The 22,009-nt window shown below is 35.3% G+C and overlaps 1 protein-coding gene across 1 annotated transcript; it reads right to left on the bottom strand.

Moving 5' to 3' along the window:
* Window positions 1-219: 219 nt before the first annotated feature.
* LOC114167633 (uncharacterized protein At2g37660, chloroplastic-like) lies at window positions 220-4,911 on the bottom strand. The gene is made up of 7 exons (XM_028052748.1): window positions 4,719-4,911; window positions 2,134-2,405; window positions 2,008-2,044; window positions 1,815-1,912; window positions 1,556-1,617; window positions 802-925; window positions 220-507 (listed from the first exon to the last, which is right to left on the bottom strand). The coding sequence occupies exons 1-7, from the start codon at window positions 4,771-4,773 to the stop codon at window positions 388-390; spliced, it is 768 nt and encodes a 255-aa protein (XP_027908549.1). The 5' UTR covers window positions 4,774-4,911; the 3' UTR covers window positions 220-387.
* Between the last annotated feature and the right edge of the window lie 17,098 nt (window positions 4,912-22,009).

The following is a 22,009-nucleotide window of genomic DNA, read 5'->3' as shown; positions in this document are numbered from 1 at the left end:
ATCTTTGCCGATGCGTATGTCTGTGTTAATACATGAGATAAATAGAATAAGTTAAAACATTAACTCAATAATTTTGACCACGATTTTGGAAATGCAAATTTCAAGGAATAATGCTCACAAGTAGCATATTTGACAATAGCTTTCTTCCGTATTGTAGGCCTATAGCGATTTTAAAAAATCATAAAAAATTATATACGATTTAAAACATCTACAAAGAAATTATAAATAATTAAAAGCATAAATATTAATTTTTTATTCAATGGTATTATTGAGCTACATTATTTATTTTGGTGTCCATGGAATAACCTTTAACATGATTTCCAAATCATTTATTGACCATTATGGTATCCCTCTTCAGTTAATCAAAAACGACCATTGCATTATCTATCAAAAACGAGCTGTGATATTGGCAAACAATGCCTTGAAGTCCTTCGTTGGGGTACCCACTCCCTCAGGTTTTGATGCCAAGTCAAAAGCCTTGAATTGCACCTCCTCAAAATTCAGTGCCTGTCAAACCATTCGACTCAAAACTCGATATCCAAATCTCATAATAACTTGAACAACACACTATGAGGGAATTTTATGAAGCATGGGAAACTAATTATTTTTACTTATGAGATCAATACAAAAAGTTCTATAAAAGACCTTAGTTAAAGAACTAAAAGTGAAAAACTTTTATTGTAACATGTAAAAATGTTTCTATGGTGATTTTTTAAGGATACTTTCATAAGATTTCTAATAGAAACATCTTTTAATTCCTTAACCACTGATGGTTACCAAGACCTTATAAAAAATATATACCTGAATGCAGACTTCGGCAACATCAGCTCGAGGAATGGTTTTGGTTTCGGTCTGAAGAAGCTCGTCATCTTTTCCCACAATAAGTTCCCTAATACCTCCTTCTTTATCTAGTAGACCACCGGGCCTGATTCAGCACAAAACGTGACGAACTATTGTGCAGATGGACACAATTTTGAAAAATATTCAAAATTTTAAATTTACATCGGCAATAAGAATATCGTATTTGTATTGCTAAGCATCAGATTCAAATCGAGTAATGAAGGTGTTGGGAATAGTCCAAGTGTGAGTCAAAGTTTCACATTGGATAGAAAAGACAACGTTAAACACTATATAAGAATAAAGACCCATAACAACATTGCCTTAAGGTTTTGGTGTAAAAGTGGTGTCTAAGGTCTTATATGTGTAAGACTAATGTCATATAACCATATAGAACCACAATCTCTCAATGACTATAATCATAACCATATATGAAAAAATATATAACCTATCAGAAGGGCACCAAAAGAATGAACAAATATCAATGTTGTTACCTCAGGATCTTCAAAAACTTTCATAAACAAGACACGGCATCAAGTATGAATATTCTCTTAAGATTGCTGGATAATTCACTCAACCAAAACAGATATCAATATAAGGATGTTGAGTTGTTTCAAGAGAATGGGCCAATTGAACAGCATGAAACAGTAAGGTAAAACAAAACAGAGGGAGACGTAGGACAAACAATACTTCTTGATATGGATAGAAATTAGTGTACCTTATGATTGTGTATGGCAGACCAGAATCAGCCAGATATTGTTCAGCCTTTCTCTTCCAAATCTGAGATCAATATAAAACTATAAGCTCCCAATGAAAGAGGAAAGAAAACGATAGAGGGGAAGATAAAATGACAGTATCTTTGAACTAAATTGCATTATGCTACGAAATGGATCTTAAGCTACTATATTATAATAGAAAACAAGGCCATGACCTTATGAAAGAATTCAGTTAATAGTATGATAGAAAATATGACCAACCAATATATTCCCATTTCCCAAGCTGTTCAGAGGATGATTAGTGTTTGTTCCACCCATAGACCCAACCAACACAACATGCTTCACTCCTGCAGCCTTGGCTATTCATAGAGGTAATATAGTTTCAGTATCACATGCATGGATGAATTTGTATCATGATTTACAATAACAAATATAAATAAATGCAGATTCTTACCAGCATCTATTTGATTCTTCTGCCCAATCCAGTCAACCTAAAATATAAATGAGTAAGCTATAGTATTAATAAAACCATATTCATATATAAATAAACTGAGCATGCATAGGTAATATGTAATGGCACCTGTTCAGGATATGCACCATCATCAAAGTAGAACTCAGGCCTTCCACCTTTTGTTGGATCAAACCCGGGCTTCATTTGTGGAACTGCACTTGTGAGGATTATGAGAGCATCTATACCTTGAAATGCAGGAGTAATACTTCCAGCATCTCTGATATCCCCAATAAAAACATCATTTGCACCGCCAATTTTCTGTTTACTTTCTTCTGTTCTAACAAGTCCTCTGGTAACATACTGATTTGGCCTCTCCTTTAATTTTTTATACACAATTTGTCCTGAAAAATTGTCCAACGAATGACATTGAAAATTGTAAATTAGAGAGAGAAAAGGATAGTGTACCTCACATTATCATACAAAGAGAGATTGAACTGTAGTCATGTAGTCACAAATAACAGACCATAATTTCAACTTCCAGATCAAATGATAATGAAGAAACCAACAACAACATAAAACATGATGAAGAAAAGCAACCGGTGACATTTAGCATGTGTATGTATTTACACTGTACAAGTTACTAATATCTCATATGACAAGAAGAACATGTATGTAGTAAATGCAAACAAACAGCTGAAAGAGATTAGTATGAAGTCATATCCACAGGAGAACTGCCCTTAAACTAGAAAGGGTAATGACAGAGCAAAAATTGTTGCTAGAGTATAAGAATATCCAGCTTCCAAATTAGGTACTGCTGTACACGATAAGGCTGATAAGAGCTTAAAACGATTAGTGACAGATGTGGTTACGGGCCTCTAGTACCATGTTGAGAAGGGAGAAACTGAGAAGAAGTGTGTTGTGTATTCACGAGCATTCTTATTCATAATAAAGAAGAGATACAATAACGAGGAACAAATTAATATCTAGTTATGGAAAATATTTGGCAAGATATTTTCCTTATCAAATCATATCATGTCTCTCTATTTAATGTAATCAAATCATATCTCCAACATTCCTCCTCAACAAACTTGTTACCAATATCACCAACACAAGATGCTTTGACAGACTTAGTAAATATGTCAGACACTTGGTTGTTGAAAATGACAAAGTAAATAATCACAAAGCTAGTAGATATTTCGCCGGCATCACTTACTCTCTATAAAAATGACCATAAGTCTTCAATATAATTTACCAGATCAAAGTTCAACAAACCCTTGTAACTTGTACAGTTAGTTTGACTCAGTGGAATCTTACTATTGTGGATTAGACAAACCAATATAAAAAAATCTAGCGTAAATCTCTCCATCTTATCCCTTTTCTTTTGCATGTTATTAACCAAAGGAGGAGAGTTTTGCGAAAACAAATTTTGAAAGGTGGATTTTGACAACAACTGTGTCAAACTTAAAGAATAATGCTTGACTGTCAAATATAAACTTTGTCGGGTTCACATTCACTAAACAAAACTTAGCAAAAAAATTTTAAAAGTTCTAAGACACAATTTAACCCTTCCTTCTTGAGTATTTAGTTTTTCACACAATCCATCCTTTCAAATCATATATGTAACACTTCTCCTTAACCTAGAACATATGTATCATGTGTCAAGCTAGTTAAAAATGGTCAAATAGCAAAGTGGCTGAAAGAGACAAAAAGGGTAGATGTCAAAACAGTTGCTAGAAAGCCAAATACAAATCCTCAGATAATGCAAAGGCAGCTTGAAACAAAAAATGAGTAGGGTAGTACACAATAGCTGTCAGAAAGCATGAATGCTCAGAGCACACACGGTGACCATTGGAAAGTAAAATTGCTCAAACAACACTATAGCAAGTAGAAACATAAACCACTGAGGTGCTGAACAGATTCACTTTCTATAAAATGGAATAAAGAAGTCTAAACCACTGAGGTGCTGAACATGTTCACTTTAATACATAGCTGACCCGAGTTTCATTGAATTGTATTTCTCTGTTTCACTCCTACTAAACGGAAATCCTTCACCTCGAAAGGCGTTACTATACTTAATAGCACAGCACAGGTTCAGAGTTTACTTTTTTTTCATCAGTCTTAAACCTGAACCCTATTATCTACAAAAGGCATGATTTTCCTTGCAAGGACGCCCAAGACCAAGATATTAAATCAAAGTCGACAACTGATGTTTTAAACACTACATGCCGTGAGAGTGAGACCAGCAAAAAAACATGATTTAATGAATCTGTTCTTCAATATTTAATATTCTACCTTAAGCAGATCCAAATCCTACCCAAATGAAGAAAACTCTACAACCCTCTTCCACACTGCAAATAAAATCATTAAAACATGTACTTAAAAGCATTTGCAAACCAATGGTTTGTGCAGCTGGTGAAATTTTTATTTTACTAAATATTACCTAATCGCTCGGACAATTACTATATTTTTTAATACCACGAATTATTATATGTTCATTATTGTTCATTTAAATTTAAAACCAAAATTTTAATCATATAATATGAAAAATCTTGGTTTACTGAATAAACCCCTAATATTGCTCCTGTATCAACCGTCTCTGACAAAATTCTCAACAATCCGAAATACAGATAATAATAATAATACAGTGAAACCCCTGAATCTCAATTAAAATACGAACAAAACAGATACGAGAAAGTAAGCTGCAGAAAGAGCACCTGTGCGGCCACCAGATCCGGTTACAAGCACGGTTTTAGGGGAAGAATCAGCCATGAACGTAATAGTGGACTGTTATTGGTACTGTGAATGTGTTGAAAATGGTAAAGACAAAATGGGAATATAAAAGAAAAAAAAATAGATATTTCAGAAGAGAGACTTAACCAACAAGAAAAGATGACACTGAATGTCTTGACTGCATTAACTTACTGCCTGAATGAGTAAAGAAATTTAATTATTACTATTATTATTTTATGGTGAAAGTTTTAAGTTTAATGTAAAATTAATATTTAAAATTATATTTCATATCTAAATAGTCTTATAAAAGTAACATACAGAGAATTTTAAACATTTGATGCACTAAGATAAATATTTTATTTTAAAAAAAGAAATAGAATAGGCTAAAGAAAGCCATAATTTGATATTAAAAATGGCAACCTTCCATCATAATTAGTGGAGTTATGGCACTGGCAGGTAGGTTTTAGTGTTTATTACGGCACTGGTAGGTAGGTAGAGTGAGTTTATTTACCAACGACACCTTATTGGTGTTGTTGCTGTTAGTTTTGACATTAGATATTCATAAAAGAATATTTTTTATTTTTTATATTTGTGAATATTTATAATTTTTTTTATATTTTATTTTTCAAAAATTTGAATAAAGTTATATACAAATAAATGTAAATAAAAAATAATTTTAAGTATAATTTAAATCAAATTATTCAATAAAATATTAATGTAAATAAATTTAATTTTTTGGAACAATATATTTATATAAATTATATCAAAATATAAAGGAATAAATATGTTTTAATTTTTATAATTAGACGTAAAATTAAGATTTTTTTTTATCTCAAATTTTGATATATTTTAATTTCTTAACTTTATAAATGAATAAATATAATTTTCCTAATCTAATTGTAAATTCAACTAATAGACTCTTAGAAAAGAAAGTTGTAATCACAATGAACACACTTAAAATTCTAGTTTGGACTTTCCTCATATATTACTTCCACGATTCTTAAAAGAAATCAATTTCTTTAAAATAAAATCAGTAAGACCCACTTTATTTTTTCTATTTCTTTTCTGCCCTAAATCTTAAGGGCCTACTTTAATCAGATGGGCCTAAGGCTGGTCCATTGAGTGCCAAGGCCCCTTAAAGCAGCCAAACCCCCCATTCTGGTTTCACTTTTACGAAATAGTGCTTACTCCTCACATCTTCTTCCCAACAGAAAGCTCTGCTAGGATTTGGTCCCCTCTTGGTCAAGCTAGTTCAAAACTCAGCTCCTACTCACGTAAGTTGATTCTTTAACAGTACCCTCTTTGTTTTTGGCTCTATGGTCATGATTCTAGCTAGGGTTCCACCTTAGTAACCTGTTTTGAACCTGTTTTGCCATTTTTCCAGTTCGTGAATCTGCTCCGAGGTCCGTCGTACTCACTAGCTTGGGGTCGGGGTGCTCTTTTAGCTATTTCCAGGTAAGAGAAGTTAAGGTTCACTTGTTTTGTTTGTTTTCTGTTTGTTTTGCTGCTATGGTATGATTTTATGGTTTGTATGCTACAGTGAGTTGATTGAAAATGCCTTTTAGCCGTTGAGATTGCGTTGGTCTGACTGTTGCACGAGAGAACAATGGTGAGCACTAGTTTTCTCGCCCAAGCGAGCGTGTATCGCCTAGGCGAGATTAATAGAGGCTCGCCCAGGCCCTTTTACGCGAGTTGTCGCTCAGGCGACCAACCATTGTTTTGAGCGAGACCTTTCTGCTTGAGCGAGGAGCTGGGCGAGAGTGCATCCTTGTTTTGATATCTCTCTATTTTTGGATGTTTGGCATGTGTTTGATTGAATTACTATATTAAAGCATGATATTGGTGAATATGCATGAGTAAAGATGGTTTATGGGTGGTGAATGATGAGTTTGGCATGATCTTAGTATGGAATATGAATGAATGGTTGGTTATATATGTGATCATGGATTGAGTATGAGCATGAAAATTGTATTGATTAATGGAATATGTTATTGGTATAGTTAGGACGTAATTCCACGACGGTGTCGTGGTGATGCCTCATTGGTTAGGACATAATTTCATGAGTCTCTAGGTGAGACTTCAATGTGGTGTCTCAGTTGGTCGGGACGTAATTCCATGACCCTTGTTAGTGGGAGTTCATGGTAGTACCCTATCTATATAATTTAGTAAGGATTTAAGGTAAGGTTGCATCCAAACACTCTAAAGAGTCAGTTAGTCTCACATAGAGCGTACTAACTCTAGTGGTGAGAGTAACAGGAGGTGTGAAACTCATTAAGGGCTAACCTTGTGTGTGGGGGGTGAAACATTGTAACACTTAGCTCGGTAGAGCAGGGAAGTCCACCACAAGTGCAAGCATCTGTTGAATCCGAGTAATTATATGTATCCAGATGAGTCGTGTATGAGTCTTAGTGTATTGTTTGAAAAGTCATAACATGATTGGTTGGCATATGCATCTTGAACTGTGAAACTGTATGTAATTGTATGATAAACTGTTTTCTACTCTAGCTTACCCTTTTGTTTGTTGTATGTTCTGTTGTGTGGTTTTCTCTTTTTGCGATGATCATCAACTTGTTGATGTGAGCAGATGTGAGAAACACCCGTGGTCATCAGGGTGATGGAGGTTCCGTTGCGTAGCCTACCCGGGCTGGATTCTGCTGTTTTGGGCTTTCTTATAGGATTATGGCCCATGTATTGGCTTGTCTTTTAAAATCTCATTTTGATTACTATTGAACTTTGTATCTTGTCTTGTTTTGGCATCGTAGTGTGCCTTAGATATTGTAAGGAGTAGTTTTATACTTCAGGACTGCGCTACTATATTATTTTGTGTGACGCTTCCTTTAATTAGGATTATTAATTAAATGGGACATTACAAAATCCTCCTTCCCCCATCATACCACATACTTATTTCAAATATTGTTCTAAATGAACTTGTTTTGGGGGAGAAGAGAGAAAAGTTTTAATGACTTCTAGCTCAATTTGGCATATGTCAAAATTTATTTTTTTATTGATTTTAAAATTATTTTTATAATTAAAAACAAAAAACATATTTTTTAAAATTTTATGAAAAATTTTCTACTTGGTTTACACCTGAATAAATTATGAAAATTTGAGTAGTATAGGTTTTTCTTTAGAACTTGTACTTTAGGCTTGAGTAAATTAGGGTTAAGCAACCGATTTAGGGTTCCAATTTGATTGCCTAAGCTCAAGAGAAACCCTAGATTGGCCACTTTTAGAGAAGGCATGCATATGCTCCATAATTTGCACATGTTGCAACGAGGAAATCATGAGTGGAAAAATGCTTGTGATCCAAAATAGGACACATAGGGAAATATTTAAATTTGATTTCCCTCCATTTGTGCAGCCTTAGGTCATTGTGAGCCCTATAAATTGAGGTGTTTGTCCTTTGTAAATTAACCTTTGATTTGAGTAAAGAAATGTAGTAGAGATTGCAATACATTAATCTTATAAGTCCTTTAGAATAGGCTTTTCTATTCACGACTACTAGCCTTCTTCCCTAAGAGAGTTGGCCTTTATCTACATGAACACTTCCATCACTTCAATTTATCTTCACTTCATTATTCTCCAAGCTTTCGCCACCACCTCTTCAATTCTATCGATCCAAATCAGTAAAGCATGGAGTGACTTCCATCACTAGGAAAGGTCCAATCAGTTTCTCTAGCCTTATCTTTAATTTCTTGCAACACACATTTTTCCTACTCCAAAACCATGTCAACAAAGATAACCACAAATAATTTATTTTCATTCTTCACATCAACAAACATAAATGTGTGGAGGGTGTGGCTTCAACTCAATTTGAGCATCATCAGGTGCATTAGGATAGTCAACAAGATCATCAATAATCCTTATAATATCATCTTGTTAGCAAAGATATACACCTAAAGTAGTAGACTCTTCAACTTCATCATTAGCCAAGTCAAATGCAATAGTTGATGTTATAAATGTTTCATTCAATACCTTTGGTTCTTCTACAACACTTGGCTCCAATTGCATTTGTAACACCCCGTCAGGATGCTACTAAAATACATAGAAATTTTTCGCAACTACAAAACTTCTTTTAATTCAACAAAACAAACCTTCCAATTTAAAAGAATATGCAACGTCCAAATCATTTGACTTATATATTTTTCTAAAATAAATTGTCTAAAAAAAATATTACAAATAAAAATTCTTCTTACCAAGGTAATCCTCAAGGTCCTCATTGGTGTGCACCTCCACTAGCATCTACATCAACATCTGTTCCCGTATAACACACACATTATATGATCATCGCACAAACACAAATAACATACAAAAGCAAGGGTGAGCTAACCAAATAACACATCATAAAATAGTATATTACCCACATCAAACTCACCTCAAATGATCCCAACATATGCATAACTCAACAAAGATAACAACCTGACACATGTTCCCAAAACCAAAACATGCAATCATCAACATATTACCACCAAGTAACATCCAACGATATGCCATCCTCTGATAACCAACAACTATACCTTTCCTAGGCAACAACGCCTCTTGGAAAAAGGCATTTTCCCTACTTTACATAGACTTACAAGCAATAACTTTACCCACTCAACAAAGCCTTGGGTAAGAGCACTCTTGCTAAGTTCATGCCAAAGACTTATGGTTGAAAAAAACCCTTTTACCCTGACTCAACAAAGCCCTTTGGGTAAAAGAACCATCATGGCTTTACAGTTATCAAAGAATTCATATTGTCATGTCACATATGTACACACATGTATATCATACCTCATCATCATCATCACGTCATAACCCAAGTATTCGTTTTCCTTACACTTAAAGATTTTAACATACAACTCACAAAAAAAAAATTGCACCAAATAATACAAAAACAACAACATTTTTAAACTAGCAACAACACCATTTAAAAAAAGCAACAACATCACCCAATTTTTAAAATAACAATAACATTCTATTTTTATAACAACAATAATATTCTAGTTTTAAAATAGCAACAATAATCTATTTATAAACCAGCAACAACATTTTAGTTTTAAAACAACAACAACATTTTAGTTTTAAAATAACACCAACATTTTAATTCTAAAACACACTAAATTAAAATTTTCTTAAAATAACTAAATAAAAACATCAGGTCGCATATCTAATTGATAAAATAATGCTCATACTATTAAAGGAAAGGTCAAATAATTTCAGAGGTCCCCATTTTTATAACGAAATCTCAAATATGCTGCCCTTCTTTTTATTTGATGCAATTGGGTCCCTATTTTGGAAAATTCGTTGCAATTAGGTCTTTTTTGTTAGTAGTACAGTAACAGTGTTGACTATGTGTCACGTGTCAACACGTGGTTTTTTTTAAATTTTTTTATAATTAAAAAATTGTCACTTGTCAATCTGACGCTGTGCCACGTGGTAGAGACAATGTGATTTGGCAATGAGAGTCTCATATGTCACTATTGGATGTGAAAAGTCTGAATATAGTTCTTGTATTTGTTATTTTGTTCCAATTTGATCTTAAATTTCTTAAAACTAAATCAATTTCATCCCTATATCAAATTTAATTTTTATATAAATTTTACAGTGGTATTTTTATTGTAAGGCCCATTTTATTCCTGCCCTAAAAGTTAGTGGGCAGCCCTACAGTATTGGGCCTAAAAGGCTGGCCCATGATATAAAGACCCTTAGCGTTGCCCTAATTCCACACTTCTTGCACTTTCAGAAAAGAACCAGCCGTCACTCCCCATACCCCTCACAGAACGCTCCGCTAGGGTTCCTCCCCAAGTCCCTTGAGCTAGCTCCGAATCAGTTTCTACGCCACGTAAGTACCCTCTAGCTCACCGGAGTTTCCCTTTTTGGCTTTCACTTGTATTTCCGCAGTTAGGGTTAGTACTAATCTGCCTTGTTCCGTGCACATTCTATTTTCAGCTCCGTAGTGAGTCCTTGAGCTTCTGTGCTCCTTGGTTGCGCGTTGAAGGTCCTGTGCGAACCTATTTCCAGGTACGGGAAGTTAGGGTTCTAGTTTCGAGTCTTTCTTGGCACTGTTTATGAGTTATTTGTTGATTTTACGGTTGGATCTGTCGTTTGGATGTGTGAGAGTGCTTTGTATGGGTGGTTTGGCCGGAAAACATGGCTGTGGCAGTGAAGAACAGTGGCGAGACCTGTTAATCTCGCCCAAGCGAGTCCATCTCGCCTAGGCGAGATGAAACAGGGAGCTCGCCTAAGTTTTTTGCGCGAAAAGTCGCCCAGGCGGCTCGCTCAACTTTTGAGCGAGCAGGCAACTCGCCCAAGCGAGAGGGATCTCGCTTAAGCGAGATCCCGTGTTGCCCAGGCCCTGGTTTTCCTTGAGCCCTCGCCTAGGCGAAGGGGGGCTCGCCTGAGCGAGCCTGTCTCGTCTGAGCGAGACCCTTCAGCCTGAGCGAGGGGTTTGGGCGAGACAGTGTGGTGTTGGATTTCGTTTTTGTCCTCTTGTGCTTGGATTTGTTTGGGTATGACTGCTATGATAAGATGCATGTACTGATGTATGAATATATGCCTAATGGGTTGCTATATATGCGTGACCTGATTCATAAATGATGAATGATGAGTGTGGTGGGGACTTAGCATGTGAAATGAGTATGCGGTTTGAAACTGAAGGAACATGGTATAAATATGAGACTAGGCCCCAGACTCATTGGAGTGGTGATGATCAGAGGTATGGATTTGAGATGTGATTGATATGAGGATTAAACTTCAAGGGTTGACATAGAATTGGAAAATATAATTTAATGTTCTCTTATTGCTGATTCATGAACGTTGGTCCGTGTCAGCGTGTAATTCCTTGGGGTCTCTAGGTGAAACCTCCGGGGTCGCGCTTCAGTGGTCGGGACGTAATTCCATGGCCCCTGCTAGTGGGTGTTCATGGTGGTGCCCCATCTGTATAACTAGGTAAGGATTCAAGGTAAGGTTGCATCCTGACGCTCCGAGGAGCCAGTTAGTCTCACTTAGAGCGGACTGACTCTTGTGGTGGGAGTAGCAGGAGGCCTGAAACTCATTAAGGGCTAACCTTGTGGTGGGAGAGATTTTGATTCATCGTAACACTGATAATACATAGCTCAGGATCGAGCAGCTCAGGGTCGAGCAGGGGTATCCACCACAAGTGCAAGCATCCGCTGAATCCGACCGAGTCATACGTATCCGGATGAGTCGAGTCGAGTCGTAGTGTATTGAATGAAGAGTCATAACATGTTTGGTTGCTATGTGGATGAGATAATGAGAATATATTTGATTGCATGTTGAATATGTTGATTGGCTCTAGCTTACCCGTTTTGTTGCATGGTTGTGATGTATGTGGCTGTTCTCTCTTGCGATGATCATCAACTTGGTTGATGGGAGCAGATGGGCGAGGTTCTCATGGGCAACAAGGGAATGGCGATTCCGCTGCTTAGCCACCTGGGCTGGAGTTTTCCTTGTGTTATATTTAGGGCTATGGCCCATGTATCTCTTTCTTTATTTCTACGCTACACTCTAAGTTGTATTCATATTCAGCTATTCTACTTTTTGGCATCGTGGTGTGCCTAGTTTGGTAGGGGTGATGTTGGGAACCCCAGGACTGCGTTGTTATGCTATCTTATGTGTGGCGTTCCCTTTAATTGCGTTTATAAATTATATGGGACGTTACATTTATTATAATTGATATTTTTAACAAAATTAAGCTTATTTAAATGTATATTTTGCATTAAATTTTATTTAAATTTTGTTTTAAATATTTATATATATCTATAATTTATAGATAAATCTTAAAGTTGCTTTAAAAATTAAAACTTTATAAATTCAAATATAAAATTTTAAAACAATTTTATAACAATTCAAAAAAAAATATTTATTTAAAATTTTACAATTTAATTTATAAAAATGTTATTTTAAAACCAACTCTAATATTTGTCGAGATAAATTATTGATATATAAAAATTTGAAACAATATTTAAATAAAATTTAATGTTAAATAAAAACTTAATCTTGTTAGAAATATCATTGTAACATTTATATAAAAGTAAAATTTGTCTCAATTTGAATACGGACTGAAATTGATTCAGTTTTAAAAGAATTGAGACCAAATTGAGACAAAATTATAAATACAGGAACTACATTGAGACTTTTCACATCTAATAGTGACATATGGCACTACCATTGTTGCATCACTCTGTCTCTACCATGTGGCACAACGTTAGATTGACACGTGACATTTTTTTTAAATTTAAAAAAATAATAATAAAATTAAAAGAAAACTTTGTGTTGACATGTGATACATAATTAACATCATTAGTAATGAAAGTGATATAATTGCAACAAATTTTTCAAAAGAAAGACTCAATTAAGTCACATGAGAAAAAAAGACGTACTTGAAATTTCGTTACAAAAATTAGAATCTCCGAAACATTTAACCAAAAAAAACAAACTTGTTTCACGTATTACTACTACTTAATCAAACTTGGCCTGTACTGACCTTAAACTACCTATACAATTACCGAACTCCAATTTTCATCCACATTTTCTACAAAAATACCATATTAAAAAGAAAAAGAAAAAAAAAATCTACAATTTACATCATATACCAAACCAAACAACTTCATCTTTTATTTACATTTCATATTCTAATCATACTTGAATCATAATTACGTATATAAAATAAAAGAAATGAAAACCACAACTTTTTTTTTCTTCGCCCAATAAGAAAATCCGTAACAAACTATTAAACCCCGAGAACCCTTTGATGTTCTTTATATAAAAACACCATTCCGCAAATAATAAAATCTCTCGTTCATTTCTAAAATAGATCAGTCACATCACATGATTGATGTGCATAGAAAAAAAATATTAAAACAATATCATCCTGTAACTATTCTTATAATAAGAAAAAAAAGACCCCAAAGTTGTTAATACAAAATAAAGCACCGCAAAATCCAAAATGCTTATTATTAATATATAGGAAAATTATATTTTGACTCTTATCTTTTATTTTCTGACATGATATGGACCATTAATTTTTTCAGAGAAAAAATAATGGTACATTAATCAATGATCTATACTAAGCCACATCAAAAAATAAATGATGAGAGTAAAAAATTAAAGTTATAATATCATTATCCTAATACATAATACTTAAAACCCAAACCTGGAACTATATTCACCAAATTAGAAAATATTATTTTAATATTTTATTATACCAACACTGAATTCTTTAATTGCTTCAAATATACATATATTTTTTATTCTATACATATAAAGCACGTAATATATATATATATATATATATATATATATATATATATATATATATATATATATATATATATATATATATATATATATATATATATATACTGTTCCTGCAGAAATAATAATAGATTATGAGACTCAAATCTTATCTTACTCCAATTTTTGAATCTCTTGGATTGATACTCTTCGGCCAGATTCGATGTGTCTTCACATCTTGGTACTAGGTGGAACATTTTAGAGGTTACCTACAAAAAGGACTTCAATGATCAAGTCAGCAAAAACTCTCAAAGTCAAATCTCACTTTGTAGCATTAATGAATTGCATATATTTAATTGTTGGGGTCACATTTTCCTTTGCTTATGGGTTAGGCCCTTATTATGCTCGTATGGGCCTGGTTTAAGGCCTAGGCTTCAGGTATAACACCTGGCTCTAGGGTTTTAGCTATTTTATCCTAAGTTGTGGTAGGTGGCCTTTACCGGCTAAAGAGGAGTTGTTTGATCTATATATTTTGGCTGCTATGTAAGCGTTTTCTCTTTGTATAGTCAACCGTCCAAGCTTCTAGTAATATTAGTGATGTCTCATCCTTAGCTATGGGACCAATCACAACAAGCATGGCTAAGAAAATTCAAGAAGAGTTAACAATATCTAGTCAAGGTGAAGTTAAACTCCTTTTCACTTGGGCCATCATGGAGCATTTTTAGACCTTGTATTAAGGGTCATGTAGTGTAGGTTTTCCTTTGAAGGCCTTGTATTAAGGGCCATGTAGTGTAGGGTTTTAAAAACAATCTTGCTTAAGTATGGAGCATCATATGCGCCTAACTTAAGCAACTCTTTAATGTTTAATTATGTTAAGCTAGCTTAGGAAAAGCATCCCACATGTGCCACATGGCAAGTTCTTTAATGAAGAATTCTCGTACATATGTAGTGTCCATGTGTCATTATCCTAGAGAGACTTTTCATAAAGTAGCTTTTCACATGGCAACACACGAGTGGTTTGTTTTGTGAGAGTGAGGATTGCCACATGTCAAACTCTGCTTCATCAAGATAACACTTTTAGGGTTTTCATGCATGTTATCATTCTAGGGTTTTAACCATTTTCAAGACACCTTACTCTATAAATAGAGGTGTCTCCCCATGTATTTCTCACTATGAGAATGATAATGTTATGCTGCCAAAATTATTTTTGAGCTATACTTCTTCTCTTAATCACTTGCTAGAGCATCCCAAGAGGTCCCTATAGCACCCCTTTCTCTAGAGTTGGGCTAACCTCTTTTAGAGCTCCACAAACAACCTTCATCCCACTGTTAAATCACCAAAATTGAGAGTCATTTTCTCTCAACACCAAGCTTCTGCGAATCCACCATCCACCATACTCACCATTTCAAGCTTTAGCCCAACCTAGCTTGGCACTACAACAAAAATCACTTTAGGCTACAACATAAAACCGTAGCCTAAAGCATAAAAATCGTGGTCTAAACTTTAAGCTACAGTTTTTCAGGTGTGGACTAGGTTGTCGTGGCCGTAGGTAATAAGCTAGGATTTTTTATATGACCACATTTTCATAATCGTTGATTAAAATCTTAGAAATGACCACGATTTTCAACCTACTTTAGACCACATTTATTGAACTGTTGTTTTATGCTTTAAACCACACTAATATATGCATTGTCTTTGGATTTATGCCACATTTATTCAATTGTTTTTATGTGAAATAAGTTTTTTAATTTTGTATAAATTGCTTATGCAAGACTTGAAGATGGAAAATTTGTAATATATATCCCCAAATCACAACATCACACATCAAGAGACTGCGCAACATTAAGTGAAAATAACATTTAAATAATCGTATATACAAAATGTATATAGATGAAACATATATTTGAAATATATTTGAAGGTTATAAGAATTCAAATTACATGACAAAATAATTGTCATGAAGTCGTTACTAAAGATCAACTTATCATAGTTAAAACTACAAATTCAAAAGAACTATATACATGGAAGCACTTCTTTACTACATAATTGTAATTTCATTAATCTAAAGATTGTCTTCATTGTCTTCATCATCTTCATGCTCTTGAATTATTAAGTTCTACCATAACAAACTTTGATAGATATCCATTGCCTTGGGACACAATAACTCTTAAAATTTTAGCATGTGAAAAAAGATTAATAAATTATCAAGAACACAACTTGTCAAAATATCAACTAACAAGTTTTTCTTTACTACTAATGGAGCCATATGCATTGTAAAAAAACTTACTCACCATCACCTAAAAACAAGGACATTATAGATTAATAAGGTGAAATGGTATTCTACCTGTTCTCCCTCGCTAACAATGCAATGCTCAAACTCCTCCACTACCTTGTTTAAGACTGATTCAACTAATTGTTCCATGGACTCTCTTGCATTACAGATGACAAGATTGAAATGCGTGAATGCAAGATCAATGTACTTTACATACTTGTTCATGATCAGATGACTCAAAGGTAGGATTTCCAATCTCATGCACAACCACCAAAAAGTTCCTCATGTTTTCAAAATACTGATATGTAATAAGGCTGCTCCATCTGGGATTAGTGCATAATTAAGAGGACTCTCCACAAACTTTAAGAGTAATACAAAGTTTACATTAGCAAATAATGAAAACTTAAAACCAAGTATAAAAAACTTATGTCTAGATTGAGTAACTAACGGAAATCTAATAAGCTTATCTAGTTTTGGTTGTACATTCAATCATACTTGTTGTCATTTGTATCGTAGGACGATGACAAAATACTTATTGTTAGGTATGAGATGAATTTCTGATATTCACTTCATAAGGTCAAATGAAAATGATAATGATTTATTGTTAGGATATTAACTTTTACCTTTATTGATAAATAATTCATAGAAATACTTTTTTGTTCCTTCCATTTAAACTTGCTTATTTTCCATGCTAGTTTAATAATGACCAAATTATTATTATTTTATTGATTTATCTAGGATACAAATTATTATTATTTTATTGATTTATTTAGGATACAAATGTACTGCTACCCCTTTAAATTTAAGATACCGAAATAATTAAACTTTTCATACTTCTTAGATAAATTCTAAGAAAAATCTTAAACAAGTCAAAAAGTCATTAGCATATAAAATTAATTAGACATTCAGATTGTACCAATCTAAAGTTTAATACCTAGTGACTATTGGCTAATTATTAAAATTAAGAAAATTGAATTTGTCCACTCAGCAATGTCTAATTTAAGTAAGCAATTGCTCTTGAAGCAAAAATTTCTCTAGTCTCCTCTACCCATTTAGTTGATCCTGTCAGGAGGGAATAATCATATCAAAAGTTTCATCAAATACGTCACTTGTTCCACCAAATTTCCACACACCAGATTGAACCTTATTAAGGACATTATAGAGGATGATCCCATCTTTAAAACTATGTGTAGCACTCAAAATGCAAGGTTGAGGACAAAGGTAAAGGTCTGTGTCAACTACTGAAAAAACTAGTACCTTGGCTGGTTATTGTTATCCATGTGTAATAATTGAGGTGGACTAGTTAACTAAGAAGATACATTAAACATTGAAAAAGATCTTTAGTCAAAGTATAATTACCGCGACAGGAACTAAGATGTTTTTCATAAGACAAAAGTAGCATTACAAAAGGGAAAAAAGAAAATTAAAATAGAAAACTATGAATTCAGACAAACTTTCAGCCCTTTCACCAAGACCTTGATCAGAACCTTTTTCAAACTGCCAGAATGAATTTTTAAACATCATTTTCATCATTCAATGTGTGTTTATTACCAAAAGTCATTGTGCTCAATATGTGAAAGAGTTTTTATTATGCACTAAGGTAGATACTCCCCTGCCATCTACTATTCACTCACCTTATCCCCTCTCTCCATAGGCCCCTATCCAAAGCAACACCTTCTTCCATTGGCAACCACAACCATGATTCTCTCTTTGCACAACTGCCATCCATGGAGTGGATGGGTGTGAAGGATCCAAATACTATAGAGGATGATCCCATTTCTGAAACTATGCCTAAACTCTTCCTCAAAGGGCTCTATTGGAAAAATTTTAGCTGCAACAACTCCAACAAATTTCTTCAGCCACCTTGCTGCTTCATACCTTCGGAATGCTGCATTTCAAATACTTTCAATCTCAGGATAACTATTTCATAAGCATCACAAGTCGTTAACCTTTGGTAAAAGCAAAGCTATTAGCAAAAACGAATTATAATTACACACATTCATGGAAAAACATGACAACTAGACTTGGAACAATAATATACTTGAAAGGAAAGTTAAGGCACACAAAACAATTGGCAACAACACTACAATTAAGTTAATAATTTTCTAAAAGGGTTGCTCATAGAGCACAAAATTACAAAACAATAATTGTTCTTCAAAAGGAGCTCAATAATGAGCCAACACCAACTTCTGACCATCTAAACCGCAACATTCCTATCGTCCTGATGACCACTAGGGGTTTCTACATCTGCTCCCACCAAATAAATTTGGTGATCATTGCAAAAAGGAAAGCCAAACAGAGAAACATACACCAAACAAGAGGATAAGCTAAAGTAAAATATTTTTTCATGGTATTGAGCAAGTAAATATTTAAATCAGGTTATAGATATACAAAGCAGTAGGCACCCAAATCATATGATGGCAAACAAATGCAAGACCTCTCTGACTCGATTAATTCAGATCGTACTCTTGATATAGAATTCTGAAGGAAGTATGCATCTGTGCTGGTTTCTAAACTCTGTAGAGTTTAGACACAAGGGGTTATCACCCAACTGCACACACAAGGTTAATCATCTAATGTCTTAGGCCCAATACGTCCCAAGACTAGGACCTCCTGCCACTCTCACCACATAATTCATTATGCTCTATGTGAGCGTGAACGAATATTAGAGTTCAAGATACCTTCCTTTATCTATACATCTCCTATATCAAGGTATACACTAACCACACCATCACCAAGAGTTTCCCATGAAACTCTTTTACAGACAACATTCCACATGCCATCTCAAGCATTTTATATTCTCATGCCAATGCACCACCAACCAACAAATTCATAAATCATTTCATACTCAACATCACTAATCGTATTCTCATTTAATCTCATACAACATACATGGCATCATACTTTATGCTTTTAATGTAAAACACTTCATCATGTAAGCAAACAACCAAATCAGAGAAGAAAATAGAACTAGAGCACGTCCCTACACCAATCTCGCTCAAGCTGGAAGTCCTCACTTAGGCGAGAGATGTTCTCTCGCTCAAGCGAGCCCTTCTCGCCTAGGCGAGAGCTCGAGCAGTGAAATCGTGAGGTTTCTACGAATTCTCGCTTAGGCGAGACCTCCTCGCTTGAGTGAGATTACTCATCGCTTAAAATGAAGGCTCATCGCCTAAGCGACAGTTCGAGTAGACACCAAGGAGAGTTTCTGATATTCTTGCTTGGGCGAGACTCGCTCACCTGGGCGAAAATGTAAGACCCCGTAGGATCTAATTAATTAAATAAATAATTAATTAATAAATGCGGGTGGGAAAATAATTATGACATTAAATTATGAAGAGTATGACGTGGAAAAGTACTAGCTCAAGTGGTTGAGAGTACTTTGATTATGTGAAAGGACTTGGGTTCGAGTCTTATGTATGCTATTTTTGAGTTATTATTCGTTAATATTTTTAATATATGTAAATCATGCTGTAAAATAATATGTTAATTGGATGATGATTGTTAGCATGAAATATGAATTGGCATGATGGCTTAATGTTGATTGGGCAATTGCATGATTATGGGTTCAAGTCTTGGGAAACCCAAAGTAAACCTTATTTTTCTTTTGCTAATGTTAACTTTGGATGGAATTGGAAGGGGTAAAGGGAACCTAGTTTGAAGGGTGGCTGTAACCACAATTCATAATGAGAAATGAATGGGCATTAAAAGGTAATAAGGTGCAATTTCGTTTTTGATCTTTGGATTAGCCTAAAACACTAGTTTAAAAGGCAAAAGTGAAGGTTTTGCAAGGCTGAAAATAGACCTAGAAAACAGAGACGAAAAGTGAGAGTGAAGGGGGCTGGCGTGAGTGAATTTTGAGGTTGGGTTGAGGAGAATCAAGAGTGGCCATTGGTGACCAAAGGAAAGAGCTTGAGGATTTCAAGTGTAGCAAAGGAAACCAGGTTAGGGGAGCTTCCCACGTTAAATTTGTTGTTTGGTATGAGTTATATGAAAATCATATGTAAACTAGGCATGATTCTGTATCTGTTCGTGATTCTGCTAATTTTTGGAAATTTTCCAGAAACCGCCTGGCGGGCTATGCATAGCCACCAGGCGGCTCATCCATTTTTGCGTGTTCTATTATGTTTCTGGGTGTAGCGCCTGGCAGTGAATCCCTGTACCGCCAGGCGACTCAAAGTCTGGGAATGTTCTGGGTTTTTTTGCATGAAGCGCCTGACGGATTTGCTTGGGACCGCCAGGCGACGCGGGTCTGTGGACCGATTTGTGTTGTTTCGCGTGGTCTGACATAAATTGCTTGAAGGAAAAGCAAGGAGTGGCTCTTAGGAGATGATGAAGATTAGTAAATCTTTGACTTTGGGCGTAGTTGATAGAGTAACTCGATGGAATAGTGAGTATGGAATGTATGGTTGGCAAAGTGATGTTTTAACGAATTTTTGGGTAAAGGGTGGGATTTGCACTGGAATTGTGTTAGATATGGTCAACGCTAAAAATTTGTACACTTGCTAGCGTGTGTACGATCGGAAAGATGAACCTAGGCTTATAACAGAATGGAGGAGTGTCCAAGGTGGGCTTCACAACGCTGGAATTTCTGGAGTTTCCTAGAATCCTAAGCACCGCCTGGCGGTAATGGTTTAGCCGCCAGGCGCAAGCGCAGAGAAGGGGGAATTGTGGGGCTGTGAGATGTACTGGAGGGGTTTTGTTGCTGGGTCGTGATTTTAGGGGAGGATTAGATGGTGAGGAGGACGAAGTTGGGTGCGGTAGAGGGATGTGAGAACTTGGTGTGATATGTGGAAATTGGAGTATGACATTTGGAGAGTTGAAGTAGAGAGGACATAGGTCTTAGGTACAACAAGGGCTGCAGCTAGAGCGGTAGTGGGGTGTTGTACAACTCGCGTGGAGACAGTTATGGTGATAGGAGAAAACGCAGCATAGTATGATTAATTGAGATGAGCCAAAGTGGATAAATTTTAATATAATAGTACTAAACAAAGATTGGTAAACAAAGGAAATCTGATATAAGCTTAGCTATATGACGGAATGATGAAGTTAGAACAGGTGCGTAGGACTATCAATGGTTTATTGGATTAGTGAGATTGTACTTAAGACATTATATTTAGTTGAAATTTTGGTTTGGAGATCTTATATGGTATTGAGACTTTTGGTATTAGATGACTTGTTGTAAGTGAAGTTGATTAGTTGGGAAGGTTCCCTATTAGTTGTACTAACGTAGAATGCAAACTGTTACAAAGCCAAACCAGAAAGGGGAAAAATCATTTAAGTGAGATTGTTGATACTTCGCCCGGTGGCGAGCTGGAGACCGCCAGGCAGAAGTGACAAAATAGAGGGGCACCTGATTCGCGGGCGCCTGACGGTGAGGGACTTTCCGCCAGGCGGTACCTGCAGCGAGGGGAGTTTTTGAGGCGCTGTGCGCCTGGCGGTACGCGTCACCCGCCAGGCGGTCTGGGAGCTCGTAGCGCTTGGCGGCACGTGTCCCCCGCCAGGCGACTTGTACTGCTACAGCTTGGAATTTTGGTTTTGTAATTGTGATCTACAAGGCGTCTAGCGGTGCTTTAAAGGTGGGTTTGCTGGTGTCCTTGAGTTGTGGCTCAGAACGTATCCCTTGAGTTGTGGCTCGGGATAGGGGTTAAGCACGTGATATTCCTTGAGTTGTGGCTCGGAATAGCATCTCTTGAGTTGTGGCTCGGGATGGCGGATGAACACGAGGAACCCTTGAGTTGTGGCTCGGGTTGGCGAGTGTTGTCGGTG

The sequence above is a fragment of the Vigna unguiculata genome, chromosome 10, assembly GCF_037176805.1.
Source record: "Vigna unguiculata cultivar grain cowpea cultivar isolate G323 ecotype 2 chromosome 10, ASM3717680v1, whole genome shotgun sequence".
Lineage (NCBI taxonomy): Eukaryota > Viridiplantae > Streptophyta > Magnoliopsida > Fabales > Fabaceae > Vigna > Vigna unguiculata.
Note: the sequence above shows the minus strand (reverse complement) of the source record. Positions and strands in the feature narration are given on the sequence as shown.